Source organism: Panthera leo, chromosome B4, assembly GCF_018350215.1.
Source record: "Panthera leo isolate Ple1 chromosome B4, P.leo_Ple1_pat1.1, whole genome shotgun sequence".
Classification (NCBI taxonomy): domain Eukaryota; kingdom Metazoa; phylum Chordata; class Mammalia; order Carnivora; family Felidae; genus Panthera; species Panthera leo.
This window is the reverse complement of record NC_056685.1, coordinates 112478268-112504067: the sequence shown is the minus strand read 5'-3', so window position 1 is coordinate 112504067 and position 25800 is coordinate 112478268. Positions and strand designations below refer to the sequence as shown.

The 25800-nt window shown below is 35.9% G+C and overlaps 1 protein-coding gene across 2 annotated transcripts in view; it reads left to right on the top strand.

Annotated features, from left to right (window-relative positions):
* DCN (decorin) overlaps nucleotides 1–25102 on the top strand; it is a 42479-nt gene extending 17377 nt beyond the window's left edge. For both annotated transcript variants that reach the window (XM_042947347.1, XM_042947348.1), the window contains exons 3-8: nucleotides 2025–2137; nucleotides 8823–9036; nucleotides 9803–9916; nucleotides 15003–15096; nucleotides 18523–18661; nucleotides 24309–25102. In XM_042947347.1, the coding sequence (XP_042803281.1) occupies nucleotides 2025–2137; nucleotides 8823–9036; nucleotides 9803–9916; nucleotides 15003–15096; nucleotides 18523–18661; nucleotides 24309–24503 (869 nt within the window). In that variant the 3' untranslated portion in view covers nucleotides 24504–25102. The remainder of the gene's footprint in view (nucleotides 1–2024; nucleotides 2138–8822; nucleotides 9037–9802; nucleotides 9917–15002; nucleotides 15097–18522; nucleotides 18662–24308) is intronic.
* Nucleotides 25103–25800: the final 698 nt, after the last annotated feature.

Here is a 25800-nt window from a genome sequence, read left to right as displayed (position 1 = left end):
GTTAAATAAGATAACATATTTTCAGTTTTTATAAACTATAAAGCGACATCAGTAGAAAGCTTTAATAAAAATACTGCTCTATAAATCCTCCAAATAGATATAAATTTACTAGTAGCTCAGAGTAGATGGTAGGGTTATGATTTTAATCGAGAAAATGACTTTCTAAACACTAAAATGCAAAAATCACAAGCCTGAAGATTTTTTGACATTAAATCTTCAGAAAAATGACGTATATAATTCACCTCAAGCAGTTCCTAAAATTCCAGGACAAAATAATCAAAATTGTTAGCCAAATGATATATCAAAAATGATATATCATTTTTTCCCTCTCCACATCTGACATTTATCTGCACTTTGGCATTAAACAAATGTTAAGAGAGTCACTAGGATTTAAGTTCAATAATATGTAAAAGTAAGCATAAGTGGAGATTAAAACTTTGACAGAGAAGCCCACAGACTAATAATGAAATGTAGATGGGAACTTTTTTCCAAAGGAAAGGAAATGTGTCTTTTCTTGGTTGGAGAACACTAATTATCAATGATTTGGCAGAAGCCTGCCACTCCTAATTGCATGAAATTATCAATCTGACATTTCTGAAAATGGCAGCAATCATGACTGCATAGAGCAGTTAAATATCCTCCTACATAAGATAGCTGTTCATCGCTGAAAACACTTCACTCTTGTTTCTTCTCTGTGAACTGTTTCTGTAGTGAGTTCTTGGAATATATTTGTACATGTTTAGCATCGCCTGCATTTCGCTATTTAAATTTATAACGATAGTTGATCTCTGATAATGTGACAATGTGAGTAAAAAATTATTTGCAGAGAACATAGAAGGTAGGTGATTTCAGGAATATTCTCTGCAATTTTCATGGAAGACACGAATATAGCACTATGACTGCAATGGTAATTCCACAGTCTGTACTCCCGTAAAATTCAAAATTGGAAAGATACCTTTGCAACATAGCAGTTGTAGTCCCTGTAGAAATTTTCTTTGTAATGGAAAACATTGAATCATATGTTCTGTGGGGATGTGGACAATTTCTGTCTTGTTCCTGCTGTGTCCCCCGGGCCTAATAAATTGATGGTGTCTAGGAAGTATTCCGTAAAGCTTTGTTGAATGAATGAAAGAATTCAAGTTTCAGATATGATGGAGAGGTTAAACAACTTTTCTGGTTTATGTGATACAACCTAAAATACAGAAATGATCACATGAATTTGAGTCAATAGAATATCACATTTTTGCTTAATGACCTACACCAATATGAAACAAAGCCAATGGAAGAGAGAGAGGTATTTTAATTTTTTTAATCTTAATTATTTTTGAGACACACAGAGAGAGACAGAGTTTGAGCGGGGGAGGAGCAGAGAGAGAGGGAGACACAGAATTCAAAACAGGCTCTAGGCTCTGAGCTGTCAGCACAGAGCCTGATGCGGGGCTCAAACTCCCGAACCGCACGAGATTGACGCTTAACCAACTGAGCCACCAGACGCCCCAAGAGAGGCATTTTAAATGTATATCTGTGGCAATGTCATGTTAGGTCTAAAGGGTCTTTGATGATTTGGCTGAAGCTCTTCTCTACTCATGGTATATTTATGCAGAAAGTATAGATTTAGAGGTCGCTTGCACTTAACATTTATCAAAGGAATTGATTGTTAAAACAAGAACAGTGAGGTAAAACAATGTGCACTGAGAAAGTTGAGCCACTCTCTTACAAAATATAAATTTTACTTTTATTCAGAAAAGTAATTACATGGGGAAGATGATGTGTTTATTTATACTTGAATATACATATATGTAACCTTTATATATATATGTATCCTTTGTATACATCCTTTGACTTCTTTGGGAAAAATAAAGCAGATATTTTAAACTACAATCGGTATAATTCCTAGAAGAAGAAAATTATGGTACTGGTAAAATTTTCATTGTAACACTGATTTCTTTGCAAACACATCCCTTGTGATTGTGTAGTCATGTGCCCCTTTTACTGACTATACGTCACTTTTACTCTCATGCAAGGTTTGGAAAAAGTGCCAAAAGAGCTCCCTCCTGACACTACGCTGCTGGACTTGCAAAACAACAAGATAACCGAAATCAAAGATGGAGACTTCAAGAACCTGAAGAACCTTCATGTAAGGATTCTTTGTGTATTTGTTTGTTGGTTGGTTTGTGAGTTGTAACAAGATCTGACTCAGAGGATTTTTCAAAACAAAACTTAGGTAAGGCCTGGGGTACTATATGGTAATAAATCAACACATAAGTGTTGATTAAATTCTCTGTTTAGGGAGCGAGAGGGGCGCAAAACATCGTATTCATTAACCCCTAAAAGTCAGCCAGTTTTCTTGCATATACCCCATATATCTTTAGTATTTGCTTCCTAAAAATACATATATCTTAATCTTCTCTTATGTTTCATGAATAAAAGTCTTTATCTCCCCAGTTAGATAGTACTTCATTAGGCGAACAAAATGGACTACTGATCTTAGCATTCATTTATTTCTTTTTGTTTTCTTTCATTCATTTTCTAAGAGGTGCAAGTGTTTTAAAGGCTCAAAGATTGGCACCAATAGAAAAAGGGATAAACATCCATGTTTTACTTAGTAAATATAATTCTATCTCCAAACATCTATATCTATATATCTAGATCTTGCTTTGTATGCAGGAGTATGCATGCTTCATTCTTGTCTGTATCTGTGCTTTTATTGTCATTATTATAGTGTCACACATCCAGTGTACCGGATAGGATTCCAGCAGAAAATTAATGGCACTCTCAAAAGGGTTCACAGAGAAGGCTTTACTGAAGGGACTATTTACAAAGGGATATAGGAGCCAACAAAGCGTTATGAAGTATGCAAGCCCACTTTGAGAGAAGTGGGGAACTGTATTCCCACCTCCTGATTTCCTGTCAGTGTCTCCTATGGATGAACCTAATGAGAGGTCAGAGGTTAGGGTCATCTGGGTTAGGCAGTTTCCAAGTTCACTTCCCAGGACATAGAGGAAGGTCACATAGAACAAAGAATGAGTATAACTGTAGTTGGGAGAAAGTACGTTATAAATGGAGAAAGACCAACCCAATCAAATAGGGTTAAGTATTGCTAAGGCAGCCTTCTGTAAGAGAAAGTGCATTGCCTTTTCAGGTAGGTCATCAGAATCCCTATGAACTGTATTTTTAGTCCAGCTCTCTACCTGTGGGATGAGTAGAATGTAGTCTCCCCTCAGAATATCATTGCACGCTTATTATAAAGAAGCTGGGTTTCAATGTCCATAATAAATGCCAAACACCTCACTGTAGGCCCCTCTTGAAGTATTGAGTCTGGTCCTGGGCAAGACATTTTTAGAAGGGCATTAACCTTTAAGTATCTTCAGAATTATCATCATGGGGATAAAGAATCTGGAAATCATCTCTTATAGGCACAGTTGACAGAGATGTGGACATCTAAATTGAATGAAAAAAGGTCACGAGTGACATATATGAAGGGCCATATTGGAGACGAGAAATTGAATTTACTTACTTCAACTACAAAGTGACAGAATTGTCCTATTGGCAACTGAGTGGAAATTTCAGGGGAGCAGAGTTTTGCTTAACATTAAAAATACAATGTAAAGCATTAGAATTTTCAGAAAAAAAAAGGAGAGAATTGCATAGTTATGAGATGTAGAGATAATGTTATGGGTACTAAGAAAGAGTCAAATCAGACATGTCCTACATCAGGTTACCAGTTAGTATTTGAGAGAATATTGGACAAAGGATCTAGAGGGTTAGCAGAATTTTGAAAGGAAGAGAAGAAAAGAGGTTTTCTGTGTGAAAGGACAGGCAAGGCAAAGAAAATAAGCAGATACAGGAGTTGGCTGGAGGGAAAGATACAGGCTGCAAAGAGTGAAGATAAGGCGTGAGCTAGAGATCTCAAATCTTGAAGCGATGGGATCCATTTCTACTGATAAGATACAGACCTGAGCCCCAACTCACGTTTTCTCTGCCTTCATGGTATGTTTTCACTTGGAGTGAGCTGATGGTGAAACCAACACAGTCTGTTAATGACTCTTCAAACTGTCATTGAATATGTTAGAAGATTAAGAAAAATTTAATGTTATTTCCAATGAGCTAAAATTTAAAGGCTTCATTTTATTTTTATAACTTCACCCTAAAGGTACTTTTTTAAGGAAGGAGAATTCTCTTACTCTAATCTCAAATTACTGTATGTTTAAGTATAATCTGAATAATTTGTTTGACCTCCTTATAGCCTTAAATAAGAGATATCTAGTTTCTGTGACACTCTCATTAAATCTGGCATTTGTAATAAGATGTTCTTTCTTTTCCACGTCTCCCTCTCAGTATGTTTTAGGCAACTACTATCTTGGAATCTCTTTCCTTCTACTTCAAAGTATACATTGAAGAGAGGAAGAGTTTATTAGAGCTTCCAACTGTTCAGGGAATGTTAACCAGCTATTTTTCTCTTACTCTTTCATTCATGATCATTTCTAAACTTGTTATTTTGCAAATAAACGTTATAATTTCAGCCAGGAAAGGCACGCTTGAATGAGAAGGAAGAAGAGAAATGAAAATTTAGCAAAGATTAAAATAGAAAGGATTTAACAGAAAGCTTCCTTTTTTCTCAATAATTTGATCAATTTAAACTCTGTGTCTCATAATGAGTAGTATATGCTGTGCAAGAGTAGTTTTATACTTATAGAAATGTAATATAATACTTTTCTATGTAATAGAAAAAACATAATTATTCTGTGAAATAATGGAAAATTAAGTATTACAATGCCAACTTTTCATATATTTCCTTTGAATAAATGCTTAATAAATCTAGTAAGGAAGTTCTTTTTAATTAAAAATAAAAAATTGTCAAAAGTTTCATAATAACAAACATTTGTGTAGCAATTACTACATACTAGGCTTAATACCTATATACAGTCACTTATGTAATTCTTACAACTCTTCTTATGAGGTAGACACTCTTGATAACTCCCTTATACAGATGAGGACACTCAGGCACAGAGAGGTTACTTATTCAGTTACTTGTTCCTAGTCACACAGCAAATAAGAGCCAAATCTTGGGATGCAAACTTGAGAGCATTCTGAATTGACTCTGTACGTTTATTGCCTATAAAAATGATAGTAACCATACAGTCCCTTAAAACGATACCTGGTACAGTATAAACCTGCATTAGTGGTTTTGGAGAAATAATACTAAGTCAGGCTTTAACATTTTTTTGTTTCAATTGTGTTGAAATATAATTGACACACAGCACTGTATAAGTTTAAGGTATACAGCATAATGACTTCATATATTGCAAAGTGATCACCACAATAAGTTTAGTTAATATCCTTCATCTTGAACAATGTGTGTGTGTGTGTGTGTGTGTGTTTGTGTGTGAAAAGAAAAAAAATGTATTTTTCCTTGTGACCTTGCGAGGAGACCTTTTAAGACTTACTCTCTTAGCACCCTTCAAATATACCATACCCCAATGTTGGCTGCAGTCGTAATGTTGTACCTTACATCCCAGCCCTCATTTAACTGGAAGTTTGTAACTTTCGATCACCTTCTTGGATGAAGGTGGTGAAAATGCTTTTATTCTTTCTTCCACTCCATTTCCATTGCCTGTTTTCTTTTCATCTCCTCTCCCATACCTCCCAGGCTAGATCCCTTTTTATTTAGTTACCAAGGAAAGGAAGTAGGTTGTGCTGATTTTTGAGGCTATGCTTCAATTTTAGTCTATGTGATGCTCAAGTCATTTCCTGCCCGCAAGCAGTAAGTTCTCTTCTCCTCTGACTTCTCTCACCTCTTAGCAAAGTCTTGATGAGTCGATTCTACTTGTCTTTCTCTTTTCTCTTCTTTCTTTCTTTCTTTCTTTCTTTCTTTCTTTCTTTCCTTTTTCTTTTCTTTCTGTTTTCACTCTTGTTTGCATTTATCTTTTGCAGAATTGACTCTGGGCCATAAGTTTTTGTTTCTTCAGTTTCTTCTGTGATATCTTTTTGTTCTGTGCATCCTCCTCTTCTGATTTAAGAGGAATCTGCTCTTTTACAGTAAGGATTATCTCAGGTAGGGGTTAATCCAACCATAAGCCCTATAAGTTTAACTCCTGCATCTTGGCTTTGTTCACTTGGATGTGCTCAATGACCAGAGAATCTACATCTAAACCCTTAAGTTCAGCTCTACTCTCTGCACTTTTTAAGCATATTCAGTAAAAACTCGGCACTCTTTCTGAGCCACCTGTGTCCAGCTTCACTCTCTGGCCTGGGCACAGCTACCAACTCCACGATCGTAGTGACAGGGTGGCACATGTGGCTTCTGCAAAGTGACATCCTTCAGATAATCGGTGGCTTTTCCTTGATGTCCTGGGAAATCTCACATGCGTTTTTAAAATGAACACAAAGATTTGATTGTCTCGACTTGCATGATTTTGTAGGATTTTCTGGATCAAGTGAGAGGTGAACCATTTTCAGAGATCATCTCAGGCTGTTTATGGGAAGAGGTTCCTTCTTTTCATTAGCTGATCTCCTGATGACTACCTGAGGTTCACCTTTGACTCTTTCTCTGTTTTTGCTGGCCTTTGGCGTTAGCCAATGTAATTAGTTTATTCCTATCTTACAATCTTGTCATTGCCTGTTATTTTATGAGTGTGCTTTCTTAAATAGGTATCAGCATGCATGGAACTAACATCAGCCATCTTTACAAATACTGTATATACACAAATAACTTTGTTTTCGCTTGTGGATCTGTTTTATGTGAAGTTCTAGCTCATATAGCTCTTAAAAGTTTACCTCATTATGACCGAAATTTTCATAGCTTATATTTATTTTTCAAATGTATTTTAATTTGAAAGCAGGTGTGATTTCCACTGGATTAAGACATTCAACCAGCAATGCCATTTGAAAAGTGCTTTGCAAAGAAGTCCATATGCATCACTGTGCTTTGACTCTCACAATAACCCCCTGTAGGTGCTATTATTATTCCCAGTGTACTGAATACACTAGTACTATGGCGTGCTCACAGGTAGAGGTGTTATTTAATTATTACCTAGTGAACAAAGTAATATTTTATTGGCTGAAATCATCATCAGGGTGATTCTGCATAATAGGTTTTGACATTTAATGTAAAATAAGCAGATTTTCAGACCACGTTTAATACATTTACTGATGCCAAGCTTTCATAGTTTTCTTCCATAGATGGCAATAGATGCTCTCCTCTTTCTTCATAATTAATTAAGCATCTGCCATGTTGGGTGTCTTTCAACGATGCAGCTCCTCTTAGACCGCTCTTCTAGCTCTGCTGTTACTAATTTCCTGGACATTTTGCTTGTAAATATTAATATCCTATGACTTGAACCATGGCGGGTGTTTGAATTTTTTGTAATATGCTTTGGGATTTCCTGGGATTTTGTTTTAACCAACCCATGCATCTTTTAGGATCAGTTGAAAGATTGTTACTTGTGATAAGGTTTAATTAGTCAAACAATGGGACCAACATGAGGATGTACATGGGTTAACCTACCAGCTGTTACCTTCAGAAAGTATTTCTGCATTTCTGATAGTGTAAGTTCTCATTGTCTTATTTTTTGTCCCTGTGCATTTTCATATATGCACAAAGTGCACTACAACTGAAAAGCAAGTTTCTCAGACCTGGATAAAATTATCCCGAATCCCATAGGATTAGTTGACAAGAAGACTTGGAATAATAAGGAGTATGGTTCTATAGACATACATATCATTGGAAAAGAAAGAAGTAGCCCAAAACTAAGTTTAGCAATAGCTATATGTGTAACAATAAGGAATGAGAAGTAATTTTCTTTTCTTTTTTTTTTTTTTTATTTTTTTTTAACGTTTATTTTTGGGACAGAGAGAGACAGAGCATGAACGGGGGAGGGGCAGAGAGAGAGGGAGACACAGAGTCGGAAGCAGGCTCCAGGCTCTGAGCCATCAGCCCAGAGCCCGACGCGGGGCTCGAACTCACGGACTGTGAGATCGTGACCTGAGCCGAAGTCGGGCGCTCAACCGACTGAGCCACCCAGGCGCCCCAGAAGTAGTTTTCTATATTAGGAGAAGGCAGGAACAAAAATTTAAGAATTACCAAAAATATTAACATACTTGACTATATAAAACCTTATATGTAAAAAGGATAAAAACAGAATAAAAAATATTAAGGCTCTGCATTTCATGTTAACTATATCTTTATTTTCTATAAACCAGTTATTAAATATATTAAAATGTAATAAAAATGAGAAGTATTGTGATCACGCAAATCTTTCTTTCCATAAGATACCGAACAAAAGGAAATTGATTTTACCTTTCAAGTGACCAAGAAATCCAAAGAAATTACAGTGAGCTACAACATAATATACCAATTTGGCAAACTTTTGGGGAAAAGTTTTATCTAAATTTGTAAGGCTGCAAGAAAATTTTATGTCTTGCATTGCTGATGACAGGACAAATCAATGCCATCCTATTGCAGTGGAATCCGTGACAGCAGTCAATGAATTTGGATTTTTAGGTTAAAAAGTTGACTGGGGGATGGATGCCTGTGGCATTGGCTTGTTTTCAGGCATTTTGGGTTACTCTCATAATTTCAATCTTTAGGAGTATTTACTGTTGAAAAATTAAGTGTCTCTGTATCTATATTATAATCTATATTTCATCACCTTAATTTCTGATGTTCAGATCCTCATTACACTTCTGAAATGAAAGAATCACATTTGGTTAATTCTTTTCTGATCTCTTGCAGTTTTGTAGATTTCTCTGTTAGTCTCATGAATGAAATAAATAAACTACACACCTATTATATACATGTTGTTTTTGTTCACTATCTACAGACGTTGATCCTTGTCAACAACAAAATTAGCAAAATCAGCCCTGGAGCATTTACACCTTTGTTGAAATTGGAACGACTTTATCTGTCCAAGAATCATCTGAAGGAATTGCCAGAAAAAATGCCCAAAACTCTTCAGGAGCTGCGTGCTCACGAGAATGAGATCACCAAAGTGCGAAAAGCTGTGTTCAATGGCCTGAACCAGATGATCGTCGTAGGTACAGATATTCTTATAACTCTAAGGCCAGGATTGAAGGTTCACCTTAAAAGATTCCAAGTAAGCTTTAGCTGCAGGAAGGGAAATTAGCTAGAACTGGCATGTCTTTAGCCTATACCAGGAACAGTAGCAAGACCAGCAGACATGAGATTTTGAATCTGTGCTTTACAATGTTTTTGTTCCTCAATCTTAAGGATCTGGGAGTGTGGAGAAAACTGTAGGCCCAAAGTCACCCTCGTGTATGGCCAAGATGCAATGGAATGGATGGAATTAAGTAGTAATTAATTAGAGATGTGTGGGGGATACCTTTCCACAGTGGGGATTGTTTCTATTGTGAACATTCATAAATCATTTGTTTTAACAAATGTGTTCTAATCGTGATAACAAATGGTGATTTTATAATTGGCTTACAAAATGCTAGTTTCAGATTATTTAGCATTGCAACTCATCTCAGGAAAGTAATAGCCCCACCATAAGTGTGACTTATAAACACTTGTGTTTGTTGATTTCCAGGCAAACCAATTGCTTTTACCACAAATCTTTGTGTTTTATTGTTATTGTTTGGTTTTTGTTTGTTTTAATGAGAGAAAATTTTACCTTAGTTTGCTATCCCTATGAAGAGCGTGTTCATTAATTTCTGTTTTGTTTTTCAGTCAAGCTGTTATTGACCCAAATTTCTCTTAAACTCCTTGTTGAAACAGACATGACTCTGATTTGCAATATCCTAATATTGTTCTCTAAGAACTTTGCACTTTTTGCATTTGTAGAACTGGGCACCAACCCACTGAAGAGCTCGGGAATTGAAAATGGAGCCTTCCAGGGAATGAAGAAGCTGTCCTACATCCGCATTGCCGACACCAATATAACCACCATCCCGCAAGGTGATAGAAAATTCTCCAAAGCAGTTTGAACATCCAAATATAACAACTTTAACATTCAAAAAAATTGTTTTGGAAATTTAAACGGTGACTGAAGCAGCCAACTTCCAGTAAATTGTCTTTACTGGACATTTCCAGTTATTTCCAGTAAATTGTCTACCCTTGTTTCTATTGAGCCTGGATGACCCCTGGGCCATTTAGGCTCATTGTAGAGATGGCAAGACCTATAAAGTCTCTTCTAAGATATAACTTACACATAATGATTTCATGTTAAAGAATTGTGAGAACACAGGGGAAAAAGTACAGTTATTTAAAGAATAGAATCCCTTGCTGGTGTTAAAGGAAAAAAGATACATGGGAACACCTCAGAAATTGAGCCAATTTTTACATTGAGTCTCCAATCTTTTAGTGAATTCCTTTCCATCTTACTCTGAATAAGAGGATCCATAGTGGCCACTTATATAATAAGTCTTATATAATAGTGTTGTAGAGAATATGGATTTTGGTCTATTTGCTTGAGTTCAGTGTGTCCCTAACTGGCTCTAAGACCTCATTATTCAATAGTTATTCAAAAGTTATTCAATATTTATGCTTTAACTTCTTTATTGGTAAAGTGGTAATAACACCAACATACAACTCATTAGATTGTCTAATGATTAAATAACTAATTAGAAAAATATCAGGCATGTAAGTAAATAAATAGTGGATTAATATTACCTTTTATTATTTGTAAAAATGTTTTAACACTCATTTTGCTTAGGCAAAGTACCAAACACTGGAGACAGGACAGTGAATAGGGTATACTGCCTGCCTTCATGGACCTTATTACCTAGAGCAAAGCCGGAAAATAAATAGCAATCACTACACAGCCATGGGGTTAAGGTCATTGTGCTAAGGGCTACCTGGGAGAGACACATAAGCCATAAAGAAAAGAAATCTAATCACCATAAAGAAATTCCTCTAATTTTCACATTTTACCTGGCCCAGGGTTTTAGTCTTTCAAAAGCCCAGCTGTATTCTCCATGTTTCCCCTCCATCTGGCCCTTTCTCAGCTTAGATATCTTGTTCTTGGACTGGGCACAAAATGTAGGTTCTTGCCCACAGAAAACAATTACCTTTTATTGTGCTTCCACAGAAACGTCAGCTCCTGTGAGTACATATTCCATAGAATGGTTTTTTACTACCCCTTGCTCTCTCCATAGTCTTTTTGCTACAGAAGATGTTTTTATGCCCATAACAGCAACTACTGATATAGATAGATAGATAATAGATAGATAGATAGATAGATAGATGATAGATACTCATTTATAGTTTATAAAGCACTTTCATATTGAGCCTCCAACTTGTTGCATGTAACGAGTGTCATTCTTTAAAAAAATATTTATTTGTTTTGAGAAAGAGAGTGTGAGAGTGTAAGACAGAGAGGGAGAGGGGCAGAGAGGATCCCAAGCAGGCTTCACGCTCAATGTGGGGCTCGATGCAGGGTTCATTCCCACGACTGTGAGATCATGACCTGAGTGGAAGTCAGATGCTCAACCTACTGAACCACCCAGGCACATCAGTTTTAGTAATATTTTAATTATTTAATTATATTTTTGTATAGAATATATACGCATACATTTTGCCTACGGCCATAGAGCTATAGAAGGCCAAATAAAAAAACTGGAACCAGTGTTTGATTTTGCTGTCCTTTTTAATGCATCCTCCAAAATATCTTTCAGTGACACATTTCATCACTTAGGGATCTATATTCCTCACATCTTCTCCCTATTCTATGTACTCTCTTCTCACCATTTCTAGCTTAATTTATTAAACACTTACTATAAAAATTACAGTAACTAAATTTTGTTCAGCCCTTATTTAGTAGCAGGTATTGTGCCAAATGCTTTTTGTGGATTTTTCTATATGAATCTCAAACCATTCCTCTCTAGGAATATTATCATGCCTGCTTAATAAATACGGAAAACCAAAGCTTAACGACATGAAGTAAATTGTGACCAAGGTCTTGGAGTTTGGAGGTGGCCAAGCTGGGACTGTGCTGTGCTGATGTCAGAGCCCATGTGCGTGACCACTGTATTCTGCTGCTTACCTAAGTCCTCTCTCTTATGCATATTTATGCTGATGAAATACATGAGTCTGCCTCTCTTAGGCTGGATTCTTACACCAGAACATCAGCTGCCTCTGGGAGGCTTAATGTCCACATTAATGGTCTACCATCACTGATGGAAACACAAGGCCGTGGAATGAAGTGATGAGTTATGGTTTCTCCACTTAGAAAACAGGAGTGAGAGGTCTGGCTCAGCCACTTAGTCTTTCTGTGACTTTAGGCTAATTATTGCACATCTCTAAAACCTCAGTTTTACTATCTACGGAGGTATTAGTGACACCTATCTTCTAGTATATTTGTGAGGATAGACACAAATAAGACTTGAATGTGCATGCATAGTACCTGGCCCAAGGTAAGCTCTCATATTTACCTTAAAAATGAAAAGGGAAAGCAACAAAAAAAGTAAGTAGAGTGTAGGTTCCTTAGCTAAGCGCTACAGTGGCAAAGATTAATGGTATTCTTTGTAAATTTGCCTCTCTCTATCTTATTGCAAAGTTTTCTTCCACAAACTTTCTCCTGGCTATACCTTAACTTTGGGGAAACTGACATTGCAAAAGGGAAGACACTTAGAACCTTGGTAAGAGTTATGGATGTGATGATAATTGTTGTTCTAGAGACACTACATTTTAATACTATCTTTTCATGGTGATAGGGAAGAAATGATGTGTATTCAATATGGTTTGTTATAAAGTCCCTCATTAATTACATATGGGAGTATTTTAAAAATCCACACTTGTGTATTCTAAAGAGACTTGAGTGGTTAGAATCCCTTCTTCCAAGAGTGACTGTGTTTTCATGATATTTAGTCATAAGAACTGTGCAATTGTGATTTTGTTACCGGACCCCGGAGACTAGGTTCTTGAGTCTCAGTGTCATAGAAATGAACACTGAAGTGCGGGGAAAGAGTGTGGGTGGAGTTTATTAGAGATAACTTGTGTATAAGGGAGCCGACAAGAAAGAGAACTGTTGCTCTCTGAAAGGGTATTGTGCAAGACTTGTAAAGGCATTTTTCCTAGGGGAGAGGGGCTAGGATTTGGGAAGCATTCTTCAATCCCACGGTCGTTATCTGCGGTCGTTAGTTTTCAGTGGATAAGAGACAATCCTAGAATGCCTTTATGGTTGACATTCTTTTAGGGCTCCTGGAAAATAGAAATACTTGTGCAAGCAGGCTTTAAATTGTTACTTCTAATTTTGCCCAGACAACCATTACTCGTAATGACTATTATCTCATTTGTTCGCTTTCCCAGAAGGAGGTATTTGTCTCTAAGTATATGGAAACTTTTAACCTTTGCCTCAGACTAGTGGCTTTATGGGAGTTAAGTCCCTCTTGCTTCTCTCATGCTGTCTCAACTTCATTTCATTCAGTTAAGAGCAACTATAGTTCAATTTAACTCCGTTTGACTGTCTGGGAACATTTTACCTTCCCTACTTAGCAGCTAGATAGTCTCCAAATTTGTAACTTTGAGTCTCTGTTTCTTCGTCTATGAACAGGGATTAACAAAAAATAGTTTGTAAACTGAAACAAGTAAATGAGATAAATTAGGGAAAGTGCCACAGAGTTGACCACGTTTCAGACTTGCAGGGAGTAGAAATTCCTTCCTTAGCAGCTCCCACACAAAACATAGCACCATAGAGAAACTGATACTAAGGTCAAATCAAATATGGACTAAACTTTTACATTAAATAGACAGTACTGATAGAATTCAGTGACACGCAATGACAATTTCATGCCGAACATAACCTGCAGTTTTCCAATTTTGTTCTTTATGGACAAATAACCGACACTCTCTGCTAAGCAGATGTTAGTTCTACATGTAACCAATTTGCTCTTTTCTTCGTGGTTGGTGCTATTCTTGTAAGTGGAACAATATGCCCTTTAAAAAGCTGTATAAAAGCATAATGCATCCTCAGATGGCAGGAGGAAATGAAAATAAAATATTTAAACTTTTATATTAATATTACTAAATTTTTAGAAGTCATAGCCTTTCAAGAAGCACTATCCAGAGGTTTTGTGGATACTTTGGATCTGAAATTATTTCCCCAGGTGTTCTACATATGGCAGGTCGCTTGATTATAGGCCTCCACATTCCTCTTGTGTAGGGGAACAGTCTTGATTTGAAAGGTCCAAGTAATCTTTAGCTCTTTGGACACATCCATGTTGCAGAGGAATTTGATGTTGGGTTTGTTTTTGCATTTGATTTATTTAAAAGTTTTTCTTGTTTCTTTTTTTTATTTTTGAGAGACAGAGAGAGATAGAGCATGAGTGGGGGAGGGACAGAGGGAAACACAGAATCCGAAGCAGGCTCCAGGCTCTGAGCTGTCAGCACAGAGCCCAACGTGGGGCTCGAACCCATGAAACTGTGAGATCATGACCTGAGCTGAAGTCAGACGCTTAAACCTCCTGAGCCACCCAGGCGTCCCATGTGTTTGATTTTTAATGCAGAAAAGCTGATTAAGACTGAAGCCAGCACAGTATATCAGCGTCAATTATTAATAATGCCCATGAATGAGATACTTAGTTAAATTTGCCTATAGGTTTAACTTATACATGATCTCTTTATTATAGCTCAAATGCTATAATAAAGCATATAATAAAGAGTTGTCATCTTTTATCCACGGTAGTGTTAACTTATTAGCAGAAGTGTAAGAAACTAATGAGATTCAGGGTTTGACCTCAGTTCTACAATTGTATCCTAAGAATTCCTGAGACAAAAATCTACTATGTGAGAAACCACAGTCCATGTTTTTGTTTAAAATCGAACTACGAGAAAAGGAAAAAGCCCCTGTACTACTTCTAGAAGTGTATATTGTTATGAAAGGGATGAAGAAAAAAGATAAAAATCAAAACCAATGAAAATGATGTAAAGCAAATCCTTTGACACTCTGTCTTTTAGAAAATTGGTGGCCTTTGTCTTCATTAAGTCTTTACATCCCATCATTACGTTTATCTGCTAATGTAACTTTTGTATTTCTGTATTCCAGGTCTTCCTCCTTCCCTTACTGAATTACATCTTGAAGGCAACAAAATCTCCAAAGTTGATGCAGCTAGCCTGAAAGGACTGAATAATTTGGCTAAGTAATAATATTCTTTCATAACCTTATGTCTGTAAAATGGCTTGATGTATAGGTGCCCACATGCCTAGAACTAGAAATGCCATGGGCAATTTCTGACCATACCATATTTTTTGCTGTTGGTCCCAACAATCTCAGACCTCAGCATGCTCAATTATTTCTTTAAAAAGCCATGAAATGGCATACTTAGCATAACCATGACATATCTCATGTACAATGTACCTGATTAAATCAACATGCTTATTCAGTAGGTTCTAACTTAGTTGAATTCAACAGAAGGTTGATTACATTATAACCCAGTGTTCAGAATTTGAAAATGCCTTACAATGAAAGCTACCAGGACATGGAAGTACTGGGCATCCCACACCATTGTATCCGGATGATTATGATGAGATTCTCATATCTCTATTCTCTGAAGAGTTTAAAATGTCTCTGGACATTTAATGTAGTCTTACAAAAGTCATTGGGTTGTGTGTGTGTGTGTGTGTGTGTGTGTGTGTGTTTCTGGGCCTTGTTAACTTTTTTTTTCCTGATAGATAATCATTAGTTCCTTTCCTGACTTCTACCCTAACTTTAATCTTTTTATGTTTGCAATCTGGTTAAGTAATAAAAAGAGGAGAAGGCTTGCAAACTATTTGCTTTATCTTCAAAAAACACTGTGCTCTTGAACTGTATTGCTGAATGTTCTTACGAAGGAGCGTAGTGTTATGCCAAATTGACTCACTTCTCTTTTTTTCTTTATAAATTTTATGGGAGACAAATAAAGTATATCATTTATCCTTGAGAAATAGCTAAGGCAAGATGATATATAACACAGTTTTTCCCATTTCTGTGGGTATTCCCCAGTGAGCTGGTGGGTGGTGAGAGCTGAAGGTGAGCATATAGATGTGACTATAACACAGTGTATTACCCTAAGTCTCAGATGAGAAGAAATCTAAAGTCATTTTCATTACAGCCTCTAATATAGAAAATATATTTTGAAATAGCATTGTGCATCACTGACCTTTTTTTGTTGATTTGGTCCCTCTAGCTGCAGAAAAATGTAGGAAGATCAGTTGCATTGCCTATTGTATAGAACTGTCTTTAGGACAGCTGTTAGTGGTAGCAGTGGTTGAGATGTACAATAGTCTAATTCCAAATATGGTAAGCCCCTAATAATATCTGTGCCTTTTTAGAATAAAAGTTTATTTTATACTGAAAGTGGTATGGATTTTTTTTTTTAACTCCATTCATTAAATTGGAGCAGATTGACCCATTGGCCAAGCAAATTTTTCCAATTCTTGAATTTATCAGACAAATTTCTTTTTGGAATCAAGTCCAGAAAAATATGTCTATGAAACCATCAAATCCTCATGTTGTTTACTCTTCGCTGATGTTGGGACATGAGAAGTATTTTGGTATTGAAAATCAAAACTGGGAAAAGAAGAAAAAAAAGCAGCCACTGATCTCAGAACGTTGTGGGGCAAATATTCCAATTAGTTATTAGGAACATGTGGGGAGAAATAGTATATGCCTCTCTCCAAAAATATAAGATGGTTTTGGGGCACACTTTCCTTTTTGTTATATATGTATACATATATCATCATCTCCCTTATTTGATGAAATACTCTTCAATGGAAGGAATCATTGTTTTTGAGCCATGTGCCCTCTGCCTTCATAAGGCTAGAATAATATCTTGAACATAGCAGGTCCTCAAAAATATTTATTGATTGAACATATAAATAAATCACCATAAAATTGAAGTTTCTTTGAATCAGTTATTAAGAATATTATATTCTAAGAATGTAGTAGCCCAAAATTGGATATGGGATTTGGAGTGTTGTAAGAAATAGGAGACATGACTCTGTGATAGGAGAGACAAGATCAGAAACAAGAAATATGTCTAAGACTGGGGAGGGTGGGGTGGTGGGGAAACAACGTGTTCTCTGCCAAGATGCCAGGTTAATAATCAATAGCTAAGATAAATCCACTGTTTTATTAATAGCTTAAAATTAGCATAGTATAATCTCAGTTATTTCAAATACCAAGTCATGATTAAAACTGAGAGACTTGGGTTACATAAACCGGAATCTAAATCTCAGAAGGGCTCAAAAATCAGAACTAGCTGAAGGCAAGCTAAAACGATCCTACAGAAAGTTTCCAAGCCTATTCCACATCATGTGAAGGAGCCCAATAGACTCCTCCTCTTTCTCTCCCTTTGAGTTTTCTGGTTCTCTTTCATTACCTTGTTGCCTCATCCCAGGTATCTCCTCTCTGCCCTTTAGGATTGACAGCACCCTAGTTTGACAGAGGCATTCATCTTCGGAATGCCAAATACATCAACCTTGTCTCCATGTTAACCTCTTCTGACTTTTGAATCCCATTTACTAGGAAGGGACCGCACGGCTGCAGAACTTTCACTTGTTACGCACTTAATTTAAAAAATGCAGCCCAAAACTTTGAGTGGTATTGTAGAAGAAATGTTAAAGGGCCAAGAAACAGACATGTAGGTCAGAGGTCAGGGTCAGAAGCCAGGAATGCTGGCACCAGGCAAATTCTGATAGTAGCAGATGATAACTGATAAACTCAAACGAAAGCAAAATGCTAATTCTGTTAACCTTCCTGGCAGATATGTTTACTGATTCATTGGAACCTTCTACCTTTTATTTCCAATGAAGAAATGTATATAATAAGTATACAATTGTTTGATTTCTAAAGTGACCCAAATGATAATAGTACTCCTTTGAGTATTCTACGGAGTGAATTCATCATATGTATTATACATAGACATCAATTCAGCAGCGACTCATTGATCATAAGAAGCTTTCTGTTAAGACTGGATATGCTGCAAAACAGTCACTTTTCTCTAGGAGAGACCACAAGTACACAGTCCCTTGAATTTTTTAAGAGGGTGCTAACAGGATGCTATAGGAGCATTTACTAGGGGTACCTATCTAGTTTGGTAGGATCAGACGAGTTTCAAAGAGAGTAAGTTGGGGTGCCTGGGTGGTTTAGTCAGTTAAACCCAAGACTCTTGATTTCAGCTCAAGTCATGGTCTTTGGTTCGGAGCCTAAGGTTGGGCTCTGCACCGACAGTGCAGAGCCTGTTTGGGATTATCTCTCTCTCTCTCTCTTTCTTTCTCTCTCTCTCTCTCTCTCTCTCTCTCTGTCCCTCCCCTGCTTGCACACATGTGCTTTTGCTCTCTTTCTCTCCAAATAAATAAACATTTAAAAAAAGAGAGAAAGTGACTCTATGGTGGGAACTTTGGAACCAATGGGCTTTATGTAGGCTCAGCAAGGTTGGAAAAAAGTACTCTAAGCAAAGGGAACAGTAAATACAAAAACAAAGAAAGTCCTTGCTGTTGACTTGATAAATCACACAGCACCTGTGAAGAAAGCATCCATGTGCCCTGAGCAGAGGACATGCATTCATTTCCACTTCCTTTTGCAGGTTGGGACTGAGTTTTAACAGCATCTCTGCTATTGACAATGGCACTCTGGCCAACACTCCTCATTTGAGGGAGCTTCACTTGGACAACAATAAGCTTATCAGAGTACCTGGTGGGCTGGCGGAGCACAAATACATCCAGGTAATGCAGCACCACTAAACCTGTAAGGGGTCTCTAGGGAGCAAACCCTCCCTACTGGGATGCTAGGAGGCAGGTAGCTCTGCCTGGCAATATTTTTGCAGAAAGATATTTTTCATGTTTCCACATCATTATTCATTCTGGTTTCCTGAAAAATACAGGCTTGAATTATTATTTTTTTAATAGGACTATTACCTTAACCTTATTATAATGCTATCTTCTAGAATAGAGTATGTTTTAGGAAGCAGGCAAGGTAGTTTTAAGCCATAGATCAGTGTAACAAAAACATATTGGTTGAAGGAGATGAGATCATTTGTGATGAATAGATATGGAATAAAAGAGAAGTTTTAAATTTTAGCTTTAGCAGATGCAATATAGGTCAAAAGGAATGTTCTGTGACCGAGTTAACTTCATGTCAGTTATCAAGCTATAGTACATGCATAAGGATAAGAAGATATGGTCCAATGGCCCATGGTGATAATAGAGCTTTGTTGTCTGTAAACCTATAAATGTAAGGCATGCTCATCAGTTTAAATAGTGATAATATTTTTTTCACATATAACAAAATAATATTTCCACTGTTACTCAGGAAATTGCACAAATATATTAGTCAATTTTTTTTTATTTTTTATTTATTTATTTTTTTTTAATTTTTTTTTTTTTTTAACGTTTATTTATTTTTGAGACAGAGAGAGACAGAGCATGAACAGTGGAGGGTCAGAGAGAGGGAGACACAGAATCTGAAACAGGTTCCAGGCTCTGAGCTGTCAGCACAGAGCCAGACGTGGGGCTCGAACTCACAGACCGCGAGATCATGACCTGAGCCGAAGTCGGCCGCTTAACCGACTGAGCCACCCAGGCGCCCCTATATTATTCAAATTTTATATTCAAAAGTTAATGTGGTTATTCATAGATTTTATGTATTGGCTTATTTTATCTAATTTTTCAGCTTCTATAAAGTTCAGATTTAAATTGCTTCTGTCAGATATTTACCTAGGTACTTAGTTGAACCATGATGATTCAGAAATTATATCTTGACATTGATGCTCTATTATAGATAAAACCTTTTTATCAAGTTGCCATTTTAGTAATCTAGTACCTCAACTTTTTTGCTTGTGGTTCAAGATAGGTTTATCCCTTACTCTGCCATCAGTTCTGCCAAAATGTGATGGACGTCTTTTTTTTTTTTTTTATTGGTTTGTGACAAAAACTCCAAGCGAAATAGCTATAAGGATTCACGTTAGCTAGATTTCAATAAAGTATCTGAATTATAAGTATAAAGATGACACTTGAAAACATTGTATTTCACGCTGATTCTTTTTTAGTGGGTCTTTGATGGTGGTAGGATAATGAGTAAGCAGATCTGAAGGCACAAGCAAAAGCAAGACACTTAGAAGACCAAGTAATAGCTACCATTGTTACTATTAAGATTTCTGTTGGTGGTGGGCATTTTTGGGGGGCTGCGGGGATTGGTTTGTTTTCATTTTTATATCCCAGAATAATCCGTGTTATCTTCTTGATTGCCATTTTTCAAATTTCAGTCTGGACACATTATTGAGTTCATAAAATAAGTTTGATGAGTTAATTAACATGTATGGGATAAGAAAGGATAGGATAGGATGCATGGAAAGAAAATATCACTGTAATGGTAAGGATTTCATAAAAATGTTGTTTAAATGCGTAGTTTCATATATACCAAACCTTAGTGTATAATGTGTTCTTATTGTGAGTCACAGAGAAAAATTTATAAAACATGCTATTTTGAAATCTTTGTTGAATGTCAGCAAATCTCATGGGCATTCACACAGGGTCTCACGTTCAGAAGGGTCTCATTCTTGGTTTTTCATCTCTAATTGGCTATCCGTGCACCCATTTCACATCCCTTCTTATAGGCTCTTAGAGATTTCACCCATATCACTGCTTTTTTCGTAAGCATATAACTCAGTTGTTTTTAGCAAAATTATATAGTTGTTCAACCGTCACCACAATTCAGTTCTAGTACTTATGTTACCCCCAAATATTCCTCATATCCATTTCTGGTCAATTTTCAATCTCATCCCCTTTCACAGGAAATCATTAATCTATTTTATACCTCCGTGGATTTGCCTTTCCTGGACATTTCATATAAATAGAATGACTTATTGTAATGATGTTAGGTCACCCATAACAACATGTATCAGTAGTTCTTCCATTTTTATCAGTGAGTAACATTCCGTTGTATGGATATACCACATTTTGCTTGCTAGCACTAAGCTTTTTGATACTATAGCCTTTGGCTGTGTTTTGAAGTTGGGAGTGAAGGTCTTTTAACATTGTTCTTATTTTTCAAAAATAAGAACTATTCTTGTTTCTTTGCGTTTTCATATAAATTTTAGAATCAGCTTTTAATTTTTGCAAAAATAGCCTGCAAAATAGGGATTGTGTTGAATCTATAGATCAGTTAGGGGTGAATTGTCATCTGAATAATATTGAGTCCTCCAATTCATAAACATGGAATATCTCTCTATTTCATATTATTTAACTTCTCACAGCAATGTTTTGTCATTTTTAGTATACATGTCTCACAATTGTTTTACTAAGTTTATTGTCATTTTCTTTATTATTTTTGATGCTGTTGTGAATGGTTACCTTAATTTCATTTTTGCATTTTTTTTGCTAGTACAGTAAAACCTTGGTTTGTGAGTATAATTCATTCCAGAAACATGCTTGTAATCCAAATTAATCAAAGTTAATTTCAAGAACAATTGGCTCAGTTGTGACCATGTGACATTTGTCATCACATACTACTCCTATTGCAAGACATCATCAGTCATTTATCAAGTTAAAATTTATTAGAAGCATTTGCTAATCTTGCAGAACACTCACAGAGCAAGTTACTTGCAATCCAAGGTTTTACTGTATATGTAAATATAATTCATTCTTGTTTATTGATCTTCTATCCTGGTACTGTGCTGAAATTTTTTTAGTTGCAGAAGTTTTTGTGCACGTCTTTGGATATTCTGTATTTGGGATCATGTCACTTGTAAATAAATACAGTTTTAGTTATTCTTTTCTTATCTGAATTATTTTCATTTATTTTTCTTGCTTCATTGCACTGGCTAGAATATCCAGTACAATATTGAATAGAAGTGATGAAATTAGACATCTTTGACTTGTTTTCCTTTTAAGAGAGGGGTGGACATTCAATTTTTTACCATTCAGTGTGATGTTAGCTACAGGTCTTTTGTAGATGCTCTTTGTCTAGTTAAGAAGATTCTTTTATTAGTTTATTGAAAGTTTTTGTAGTGAATTTTTCAGATGCTTTTTCTGTGTCTGTTGAGATGATCATGTGGTTTTGGTTGTTTATTCTTTTAATAGAGTAAATTAAATTAATTAATTTCCAGTTAAAGCAATTTTACATGCCTGAGATAAATTATGCTTCATCTTGGTCATGGTGTATAATCTTTTTATATTTTGTGAGATACAGTTTCCTAATATTTTGTTAAAGTTCTTTATGCTAATATGAAATATTTACAGGTAGGTTGTGTGTGTGTGTGTGTGTGTGTGTGTGTGTGATGATGATGAACATGATTTTTGCCTGGTTTTAATAATAGAAAATAATGACCTTATAAAATGAGTTGAGAATCTAATTTTCTTTTTTACACAGACTAATACTTGCTTTATGTCTTGACATTTTCTTCTCTCACCTTCAGTATTAGCCCTAAATTCTAACCAAACATGAGCCCCCTTTCTTGCTAGTCACTGCCAGGAAATAGAGAATGGCAAATGAGAAGAAATTTTCAAAGTTTGAAAATTATAAAAAAATACTTATAGCTATTGTTTGGCTTTAATATCACTTGTTTCTGTTTTTATTGTCTTCCTTCTAAAACCTTTTTAAACAAAGCCTTTTTCACCTGCATATAAGTAGGAGTGTTCTGGGTTAAGTTAATTATTTTAAGGAAGCATCTCATAGGCTTTATAACACACTTTAGAAACTGTCACGTTACTATTATATTTTAAGTTAGGTTGTATGATAAGTCACTTCTCACTCTTCAGAAATCACATCTACATGGAAACCCATTTCTAAAGCCCTTTCATAAGTGTAATATTTAATATCCTTGAGAAAAACCTATGAACAAGTTACCATTATCTTAAACATAATCATAAAATACATTTCAGAAAAAATTCTAATGAACTATAGAATTCTATTCATAAGATAGAATTTGTAATATGGAATAAATTTTTATTAAAAATTTCTAGGTCTGGGGTGTCTGGGTGGCTCAGTCATTTGAGTGTCTGACTCTTGATTTGGGCTTAGATCATGATCTTGCAGTTCATGAATTTGAGCCCCACATCAGGCTCGGTGCTGACAGTGTGGAGCCTGCTTGGGATTCTCTTTCTCCCTGTCTCTCCGCCCCTTCCCTGCATGCTCTCTGTACCTCTCTCAAAATAAATAAATAAACTTAAAAAAAACTTTCTAGGTCTATTCATTCCAAATGCTATGACACTCAAGTGTTTCTTAGACTTTGTGATTATTTTGATTCAAATACTATGCACACTCCTCTTGTTCATTATATATTACTTCCTCATTCTGCATAATCTTGTTCAAAGGTCCCTCATTTTATCTTTGCCTTGAAAACAGCCCATGTAGACACAATTTATGAAATAACATCAATTTATTCATGTGTTCATTTAATGTATATTTATTGGACACCTACTGTGTTTAATAGACACTGAAGATACAGTCATGAACAAAACAAAACAAGTTTCCTTCCTCATGGAGCTTTTATTCTAGAGAAGGAAAACAGGTGAAACAAACAAACAAACATATAATATGCTCTATAGTGATAATTACTGTGAAGATTTAAAGTAGTGTGACTGGGATGGAGAATGAATGGCAGCATTGGATAGTCAGGGAAGACATCTCTGGTAAGGAGAAGTTACATAAACTACGTGAAAGAGTAAGCCTTGTAGATATCGTGGAGAAGATAAGGCCAGGTAGAGGAAACAATGTGTGCCAACCTAAGGAAGGACCTTGATCTTTTAATAGAGGAAAAGCAGGTAGGCCAGTTAGATTGAATAGTGAGGGGAGATGAGGTCAGAGCAGAAGGATGGCAGACCATGTTGGATTTGTGGGTCATTGTGAGAACTTTGGACTTTATTCTGCATGAGATGGGAAGCCATTGGAGTGTTGAGGCAAAGAATATATAACGGCTCAATTTTTTAAGTAATTGTTCTATGAGCTAACTTACAGGGTTACAGAAAATAAAAAAGAAAAAGGAAGGAAGGAGGGAGGGAGGGGAAGAAGGAAGGAAGGAAGGAGAGAAGGAAGGAAGGAAGGAAGGAAGGAAGGAAGGAAGGGAGGGAAACTGACTTCAGAGCAAAAGAGGAAGCAGGAAAGACAACAATAAAGGCAGCTTGAATCATCCAGGAGGAGATAATGGCAGTTTTGGACAATGTTGTAGAAGTCGATGTGGGGATAAGGACTGGGTTCTGGGTACATTTTGAAGATCAAGCTAGCAGCATTTGTTGATGGTTGGGCAGAAAGTGTAAGAGAAAGGATGGGTCTAGGATAAAGAGTAAATAATAAAAGAAAAAGAATAAGGTATTTGCATGAATGGCTTAGTATATTTAGAGGAAAATAATCATTCTCCATTATTTCATTTTGCAGGTTGTCTACCTTCATAACAACAATATCTCTGCAGTCGGGTCTAACGACTTCTGCCCACCTGGATACAACACCAAAAAGGCTTCTTATTCAGGTGTGAGCCTTTTCAGCAACCCGGTCCAGTACTGGGAGATCCAACCATCCACCTTCCGATGTGTCTATGTGCGTTCCGCCATCCAGCTTGGAAATTATAAATAACTCCCAAGAAAGCCCTCGTTTTTATAACCTGGCAAAATCCCATTAATATCGTTGCTCAAAAAAAAAAAAAAAAAAAAAAAAAGAAAGCTAGATACTGAAAACCTAACTGCAATGTGGATCTTTTCCCCACATGATTTATAATGCATATAAAGCCAAATATGCAGTTTAAATAATTGCCTACAATAAAAAAAATAATTTGCCTGCCATTTTCAGAATTCTTTTTTGAAGCTTTCTGTTGATGTTAACTGAGTTATTGCAAATATTCTTATTTCCCTAAACGTAAAATTTGGAGTAAATGTGTGTATATATATATATATATATATATATTTATATATATATGTATATACATGTCAACAATTTAGTAAATCTTGTCTAATTTTCAGAAGAAATCAAATAAAAAAACATTGATCTTTTGTAACTCATAGGGTCTTAGATTCTTTGACATAACGTTGAACTTCAAATTCTATCTAGCTCTGTATTAAACCCCATTATTACTGGTAAAGCCTCATTTGAATATGTAAATTCAATACAGGCTATGTAAAATTTTTGCTAATGTCATCATTTTGAAACAAATAAATTTACAAATACATTCAAACTTACTATTGTATAAAAGTGTAATTGTAATCTTCCCTAAACTCAATTTTCTGAAGACAGCAGACATTGTGTTCTTGGCAAAAATAGTACATCTTTTCAAGTTCTCAGATATTTCATCTCCTCCTATTTTTTGACCTTTGTGTATTACAACTTACATTACCTATATTCAGTGCTGAGCTGATAACGTGCAAAGCTGATTTTTCCTGATTGGTCTAGAAAGCTGGTATTTTCAGTTACTAAGATACTAATCAGGTTTAAAACATCATGTGTATAACCAGGGCGCTGGCTTGAATATTTCTATAATTACTCGATTAATATTCTAATATTGTAAATATTAGAAACATTTCTTGCATTTAGTTAAATCTTCAAATTTAGATTTGTTTATTTTCTGCAGGGTTTATAAAGACCTATCAAAGCAGACCGCTCAGCAAGCCTGGGGTAATAGGCTGATTTACAAAAAGTAGAGATTTATCATAAACTACATTTATGCTCTCCACATTCAATAAGCAAATATGTGAGAAGAGTTGTTTTTTTCTACAATGTTGGATCTTTTGTGTTTGCAAATCCTGACAACCAAATCCAAACTGGTTTAAACCGCAAAGGAAAACTCAAACCGTCCTGCCATTGGAGGAGCCCGTAGGTACAACTTGATCAGAGTTCCAACCAAGTTTCTCTGCATCTCTTTCAACTTTGTCTTCCTTCA